Here is a 7678-nt window from a genome sequence, read left to right as displayed (position 1 = left end):
TGCAGTTCCTGGTGACCCTTATCCTCAGAAGACGGCTTCTCCCGCCCCAGTTCCCGCGCCCTCCGATGAAATTGTAATAGGTATGGAAGGTTGTTGTTTTTAGCTGTTCCGTTTGGAAGTTCAGGACAAGTTACCCCAGTAGCTAGTGGACTGTTGGAAGTATTATAATCTGCCTGATTGAATGATAAATATAATAACATTAACTATTGTCCATATGCAACATCATGCGAGCTAGACAAGATAGGCGTATGAAAATAAAATAAATAACATATGCAAGCTCACAACTTGTGTGAGCTTGAAGTCATGGAAACATTATTTTGGATTTGATCAAAAACAAAGTGTAGTTTTATCCTGTATCAGTACTCTCATGTGGACCCATGTGAAGGCCAGGGTAACCATGTTGAGTTGTCTAGTTGTGACACGCCAGCTAAATCAAATGTGTCAAGTTGATAGACAGAGATAAAAAAGTTTTAGTTGATTCCAGGCTATAATCATACAACTCCATTGAAGTATCCGTGGCCTCACAGTCTGCATGTAATTTTTATCGGTTCATTTTTACTAATGACTTTTTGGTGGATGGACAATTAATGACTTATTCTTACTGTTTTTTTGCAGCAACTGAAGTGGATCACAAATCTCACTTTCCATATGGGTGGGTTATAGGGGGTGCCGGGTGTGCTCTTCTTCTGATTTGTGTCACCATCATCATCTGTGTTTACTGCCAAGCCTCAAAGAGTCGTGCAAAGGATCCTAATGGGAAAATCCCACACAAATTTCACATTCTTGGAAGGTCAAGTTTCTGTTGTGCTTCAGGGAGGGACTGGAAACCGAATAATGAGGAATCAGGCAATCGGCAAAGCAATATTCCCAAAGGTAACATAGTTTTTATCATCATTTAGTCTTGAAAATGTATTGGTAATGTAGAGCTTATAGTGAGTGCATTTGACCTTTAGGACTGATTTACATTATTTCCACCTACTAAGCTTACTCCAGCAATACTTATTGACCTATGTTTTGTAGTTATATGTAGTATGCAACACAGTTGCCTACTTAATCTATCTGTAAGAAACATCTTTGTTATGATGAGATTCACGACATCGTTGTTGTGAGATATACTAATTTTAATTGGAAGGTTCACGTTAGTGTACATACCGCTGGCTCCTTCATCAGCTTAAAATGTGTGGTAGTATGAGCGAGCTCCACAATAGAGGTGGGACTGTGGACAGAATGTTTAGTGTACATTAAGTTGATTTCATGATAGGAAAAACCCTTGGATCCTCTGTAATGAAAGGTCAAAGGACACTGAGAAACTAAATATTATAATTGGTACATCTTGTCTGTGCGACTTGCAACGTGATTCTCCTGGACTTGTCCTTCTAATTCGTCTACCGTTTTTGTTATACAAACTAGTTACCTAATGTGAGATCATGTTATCTTTTTCAGCTGTGGGAGCTGATGTATTCGATATGGAGAAACCCGTAGTTTTCACTTATGATGAGATTCTTTCCTCAACTGAATGCTTCTCTGATTCATTTCTTCTTGGCCATGGGACATACGGATCTGTGTATTATGCAGTTCTTCGTGACCAGGTGCGCCAATTTATTTTAGTTTGCTGATGGTGCTTTACTAGCGATTTGGTCATTTGAAGTGGTCAAGCTACCTGTGTTCCTGATGATAGATATTTTAACCCTTTCAGGAAGTGGCAATCAAGAGAATGGCTGCTATGAAAACTAAGGAGTTCCTTTCAGAGATGAAAGTCTTATGCAAAGTTCACCACTCTAATTTGGTAATGCTCCCTGTACTTTTAGCCAATGCCAACAATGCTTAGACACCATCTAATTTGGAACTATATATCTGAATTGCATTTTAACCCTTGTGTCTTTTAATTATGTCAAGGTAGAACTGATTGGCTATGCGGCAAGTGATGAAGAACTGTTCCTTATTTACGAGCATGCTCAGAAGGGTTCACTTGGAAGTCATTTGCATGATCCACACAACAAGGGTAAGAACTTTGTTTCCTTGAGGTGGCAATATAGTTTCAGTTAATACCGAGTGAAATTATTTTTATATGCAAGTTAAGACTATGTTTTATGTTGGACTGTAAGAATTTATTTAGTCCGAAGTTCCTGACCTTTGCTACTGACTGTGTCATTCAGGTAATTCATCCCTTTCTTGGATAGTGAGGGTACAGGTTGCGCTTGATGCTGCTCGTGGTTTGGAATACATTCATGAGCACACTAAAACTCATTATGTACATCGTGACGTCAAAACGAGCAATATCTTACTTGACAATTCGTTCAGGGCAAAGGTATGGAGTTTTGACCCATCCCGATATTATCACGTGTAATCAGGATTATTTGTTGCCATCATTAAATGTATCCTTTTTTGCGTTTTAGATTTCAGATTTTGGGCTGGCAAAGCTTGTTGGGAAAACAGGTGAAGGAGAAGCATCTGTGACAAAAGTTGTTGGAACTTTTGGTTACTTGGCTCCAGAGTAAGTGAATGTACATTTTTATGCCATAGACCTTTGAGGTCTATCAAACTTGCATTTGATTACAACCTAAAAACTGTAATTTTTGACAGATACTTGAGTGATGGGCGGGCTACAACAAAGAGTGACGTTTATGCATTTGCCATTGTACTTTTTGAGCTATTATCAGGAAAGGAAGCAATTACGCGATATGATGGCCCAGCATATAAAAACCCTGAAAGGCGATCATTAGCATCTATCGTAAGTCTAGCTTTTCATTTTGTTACGAACGAGCGTGCTATAAGTCAGAAGTATATACTTACTGTCCAATAACACTATTCGAAGCATTTAGTCAAGCTTAAAGATGTAAACTTTCAACTTGCCCTAAGGCTGTCAAGAATTTGGTCAAGGGATAAAGCTCCGGTATAGTTAATAAACTTTCAACTTGCCCCTAAGGCTGTCAAGAATTTGGTCGGTTTCTACCTTTTGCAGTTTTCCTAAACTCATGTTACAGAGCAACAGTTCTGATATATATACAAGCTGAATTTGTGGGTTTCAGTATTTAGGATTCCATTTTGGGGCTTTATGTCATAGTTGGAAGTCGTCAACTTACAGCTAGGTGGTTACGTAAGAAAAGAAAACAAAAGATGTCTTAGAAGGTTGAAACATATAAAACATCATATATTTGAGTGTAAATTCATAGAAAGGGAAACAATTTTATTTTCTTTCAGTGTACTGGGAGGAAGGGATAAAGCTCCGGTATAGTTAATAACATGTCCTGCTTGGTATATTAGTGTTGAAGTACATATATAGCAACAGCAATTGTGAGAATATACCACCGAGGAAATATATAAATGATGATGGGCTTTCTTTTAGGATGTGAAGTTGCAAACAATATGCTGAAGTTATTGGCCAAAAGGCGAAGAGTTCATATGTACCGAGTTGTTAACAGTTTTCTTTTCTTTTCTCTCTCTCTTTTTTTTTTTTGGTTACAGTTCTAACTTCTAACTCTAAAAACACTGGATTGACCAGTCGCAGGGGCACTCATATTATGAGTTGTATCCAGCATTTAACATAAAAATGAAATTCACCACTTGCACTACACAATTATTATTGAATCTTATAGCGTTTCTAATTTTAGCTCATTTTCAGATGTTAGCGGCGCTTAAGAATTCTACAAGTTCAATGAGTATGACAAGCTTGAGGGAATGCATTGATCCAAATTTAATGGACTTATATCCCTATGATTGTGTTTACAAGGTAATTATCAACATCTTGTTATTCGTTACAAATTATGTGTATTATGTAAGAACGAAATATGCACTCTATCTATCGGATAATAGGTTTACTCCCTTTCCTAGTCATTATCAACTTATTTATACTGTGAAGAATAGAACATGGCAAGGAGAAATGAAAATCATTAGATACTCAATATCTAGGATGGATGTCCAAGAACTGCATTTCATATTTTTGTTCCTTAGGAGTTAAAAGTTTTAAAGTCAAGACTTGAAATCGGAAAGAAAGAATTAGGAAATAGAATTACCTATAATTGATTTTCCCATGCATAAGTACTCTTGAATTGTAGCCCTATTGTTACTTGTTACCTGTGGTCCTTGGGATATTCCGCAAGTTTTTTTGCAGCTGGTGACACACACCTACTGCACTAGATTCAGTGTGATACAAATAAGAGGTGTCACCTTGACATCAAAACAGTGACTTTCACTGGGTATTCTGTAAGTGAGTTTGCCTATCCAAAAATAATATACAAGGAAGAGAAAACAAGAATAGAGGAAAATAGAAGAAGAAAGAACTGAATATGTTTGTAACTCACCTTTGATCTCTACGAGTCTAACTCACTCCTGATTTTTTTGTAGGACATACATCTGATCTCCTCTTTGTTGTGTAGGTTGCGATGTTGGCAAAGCAGTGTGTTGACGAGGATCCAATTTTACGGCCAGACATGAAACAAGTTGTAATAACGTTATCACAAATCCTTCTATCATCTGTAGAGTGGGAAGCAACCCTTGCAGGAAACAGCCAAGTATTTAGTGGACTTGTGCAAGGAAGATAGATTTTTCAGTTTCTCCTCAGTGATACCAATTAGTCGGCATCTTATCTTCTTTTCTTTGTGTGTATACAGTTAGCAGCTAAGTGCTCGAAAAGATGGTAATTATGTATCTTCTTTCTTTCTTCCTTCTTTTTCTTCTTTGTCAATTTTTTTTTTCAAACTTTTCTTATATTCTTTTTAGCTTTTTACTGTAATGTTTTGCCTTTTTGTATGTGCGAAGTTTTTTCCGAATGTAATTTAAAAGTAAAGATGAACAACTCATGATGAAGGGTTTAATTTCTCTTCGACGAAGAACTGTGGTATCATTTTACAAAATGATGAATCTGTCTATGAATATAGCTAATGCTTATACAAATGCTGGTGAATATTATTTGACGAACTCGTTTAGCGATGATGCTAGTGTGGATGGGGATTAACTTTTTTCTCGGTTCCTATTGTTTTCTTTACTCTTTGATACTTTTACTGTCATTTCATCTAATAACTTTACTTTCTTTTGTTTTTCCTTAATGGTGGAAGACAGCATTTAAACTTTACTTTGGACCTATGAAAGCGATGAACCCGCAATTTGGGCCGCTAACTAAAATCAAGGATCATCTTTTTTCTTCTCTTTTTTGATTTTGTAGCCATTACCATCATGATTGATACCATGAGCAGAATATGAGAAACCCCACAGGCCAAATCAACAAAGATCAAATGACCTGGCAGAACATACCTGTTAAACAAAACCATCTTTACAAATTACAAAGCTAGTTGTGAGCCAAATAGGTATACTAGGAATACACACAGAGGAAAACATAAGATAGAATTATCCAACCGAAAGTCTCATTGCCTTGTCTGAAGCACTTCCACAAGGGGGGAATGGAATATAGAATGACATTTTCTTCTTTTCTCTAAAGCATCTTTCTCTTTATTCCTTATACAGCTATCTTCCTTTCTCCTTTCTATCATTTTCTCTTAATATAAGTTTCTCTCTTTCATTTTGTTTGTCATCAAAGTTACAGGAACAAGAGACACAATGGGGTGCTTCTGGAATTTTAGTAGTAGTAAGAGTCAATCATCTTCGAACAAACCTGCAATCGAATCAGACCAAGTTGCCAGAATACCCAAAGAAGAGTTGTTGTTGCAAATCCCGGGATGTACAGTTAACTTGGTTCAAGAAGGAGAAACTGTAGAAATTGCTCAAGGATACTTTAATCTAGTTAAGCTCTCTGACGAGAATGTTCCTCTAGCTATTTTAGTTAAAGTTGGTGATGAACTTCAATGGCCTTTGACAAAAGATGAACCAGTGGTGAAACTAGATGAGCTTGATTACCTGTTTTCATTGCCGATGAAAGATAAAAGTCTCTTGAGTTATGGCGTTACTTTCTCTCAACAAAATGGCAGTACTTTAAGTAATCTTGATTCATTTCTAAAAGAACATTCTTGCTTTTCTGGATTTTCGTCTTCCACTACCAAGAATACTTCGGGTGTTCGGCCACTTAACTGGGAAGAGTTTGCACCAAGGATTGAAGATTATAATGGAGTTTTGGCGAAAGCAATAGCAACTGGAACTGGTGAGATTATCAAAGGTATTTTCAAGTTGAGCAATGCCTACACCAAACAGGTAAAAATTTGTTTAGATATTCTGTCTGTCAACTGAGATTGGTTAGACAGCCAACTGATTTCAATGCTAAAAAGCTACATAATAAATACAGGTTCAAAAGGGAGGTGCCATGATTATAACCGAAGCAGCTGAGGAAAAGAAAGGAAACTTAGGAATGGAAAACTGCAGCAACAAGAAAACTACAAACGGTACAAAGAAGAAGAGTGGACTCAACAAGGGTTTGAAAAGGTATATCAACATACAGTAAAACAATCAACTTCTACAAGCAATAATATTTCCCAAATCCACAAGTAGTATATCAACAAGGGTTTCATCCTTCTTTACTGTGTTGTTTTCTGCGCACTCTTAAACATAAATCTGAATATAGTAGCGACCGTCAAGTATACAAGATGTAACATACTAAGATGCTTTGCTGTTTATCAGGGTGAGGACTGTTTCAAAGATGACAGAAAAATTAAGCAAGACTGTGCTTAATACAGTTGGATATGCCACTGGGTCAGTAATGGGACCAATAGTTAGATCACAAGCTGGTAAACAATTTCTAGCTATGGTTCCTGGAGAAGTCCTCTTGGTTTCGCTCGATGCTGTCAGTAAGTGAAACACTAACCTTTGCACGTAGAGAAATTGCAATATCTGTCAGTTTTAAGTGACAGAAAATGATTTTAGTTTCTTTGTCGAGAATGCAGACAGGATTTTTGATGCAGCTGAAGTTGCCGAAAAACAAGCTCTTTCTGCTACATCCAAAGGTGCAAGTAGCATGGTCAGCAATAGGTAAGAAAACTCAAGAATTACAATCACCCTACCGCTGAAATCAAACACCCATAGACTAGTGACACTTATGTGCAACTCAGCTCATAAATGATAAACCGCTCTACAAGTTGAGGGAACCCGTAAACTTATAAACTACCCAATTCTATCTTAGACAATGTGGGACTAAGGTCCTAACACATTCTACCTTCTAGTTGCATCCATGTAAATTTACTTCAGTTTCCCCTCTTTCTGTTTCCTCTATGAGTGTTAGTTTTGCTACTGCCTACTAATTAACTATTTTTCAACTTATTGGAAACAGATATGGAGAAAATGCAGGTGAGGCAACAGAGCATGTATTTGCCACTGCAGGGCATGTTGCAGGAACTGCGTGGAACATCTTTAAAATTCGAAAAGCAATCAACCCTGCATCCTCTGTTACCTCAGGAATAGCGAAGAGTGCAATAAAAAAGAAATAAACTTTGAACCCATGACTAACTCCCCGCGGTCCCTGCAATTCTATTCCTGAACCGAGCAAAACTGTACTGAGCATGGTTCAGATTGCTAGTGTAACTTGTGCATTATTGAAATGTAAACTGTATAACTCCTGTAAGACTACTTCTTTAAGCAACTTCCAATTATAAGTTTTATTCACTAACATTTCTTCTGACTGATTGCTCTCGTCTAAGAAATTTCCAGTTCTTATTGAATTTTTTTTGTTCCTAATTATAAACCCTCATTGAAATTTCACAGAGTGAAATAATAATAAAATTTTATATAGGAAACAAAA

The 7678-nt window shown here is 36.9% G+C and overlaps 2 protein-coding genes and 1 long non-coding RNA gene across 4 annotated transcripts in view; 2 read left to right on the top strand and 1 right to left on the bottom strand.

Annotated features, from left to right (window-relative positions):
* Nucleotides 1-4546, bottom strand: LOC113349228. Of its 2 annotated transcripts, none has more exons than XR_003360013.1 (3): nt 4302-4546; nt 4014-4133; nt 1-173 (listed from the first exon to the last, which is right to left on the bottom strand). It is a non-coding gene; the product is annotated as an uncharacterized LOC113349228 (long non-coding RNA). The 2 variants fall into 2 exon arrangements; XR_003360012.1 differs by having other exon boundaries at nt 4014-4128; nt 4302-4442.
* LOC113349227 (lysM domain receptor-like kinase 3) overlaps nt 1-4928 on the top strand; it is a 9262-nt gene extending 4334 nt beyond the window's left edge. The window contains exons 2-11 of the mRNA XM_026593159.1: nt 6-80; nt 616-873; nt 1444-1589; nt 1697-1786; nt 1897-2002; nt 2157-2308; nt 2397-2494; nt 2584-2731; nt 3623-3730; nt 4377-4928. Coding sequence (XP_026448944.1) covers nt 6-80; nt 616-873; nt 1444-1589; nt 1697-1786; nt 1897-2002; nt 2157-2308; nt 2397-2494; nt 2584-2731; nt 3623-3730; nt 4377-4541 — 1346 coding nt within the window. The 3' untranslated portion in view covers nt 4542-4928. The remainder of the gene's footprint in view (nt 1-5; nt 81-615; nt 874-1443; nt 1590-1696; nt 1787-1896; nt 2003-2156; nt 2309-2396; nt 2495-2583; nt 2732-3622; nt 3731-4376) is intronic.
* A 346-nt stretch (nt 4929-5274) lies between these two features.
* Nucleotides 5275-7558, top strand: LOC113349225 (senescence/dehydration-associated protein At4g35985, chloroplastic-like). Its single transcript, XM_026593157.1, has 5 exons — nt 5275-6141; nt 6233-6369; nt 6565-6731; nt 6828-6912; nt 7211-7558. Exons 1-5 carry the CDS (start codon nt 5554-5556, stop codon nt 7365-7367), a joined length of 1134 nt encoding a protein of 377 aa, XP_026448942.1. The 5' UTR covers nt 5275-5553; the 3' UTR covers nt 7368-7558.
* The last annotated feature ends 120 nt before the right edge of the window (nt 7559-7678 follow it).

Source organism: Papaver somniferum, chromosome 2, assembly GCF_003573695.1.
Source record: "Papaver somniferum cultivar HN1 chromosome 2, ASM357369v1, whole genome shotgun sequence".
Taxonomy (NCBI): Eukaryota; Viridiplantae; Streptophyta; class Magnoliopsida; order Ranunculales; family Papaveraceae; genus Papaver; species Papaver somniferum.
The sequence above is the reverse complement of the archived record's forward strand: the minus strand, read 5'-3'. Positions and strand labels throughout refer to the sequence as shown.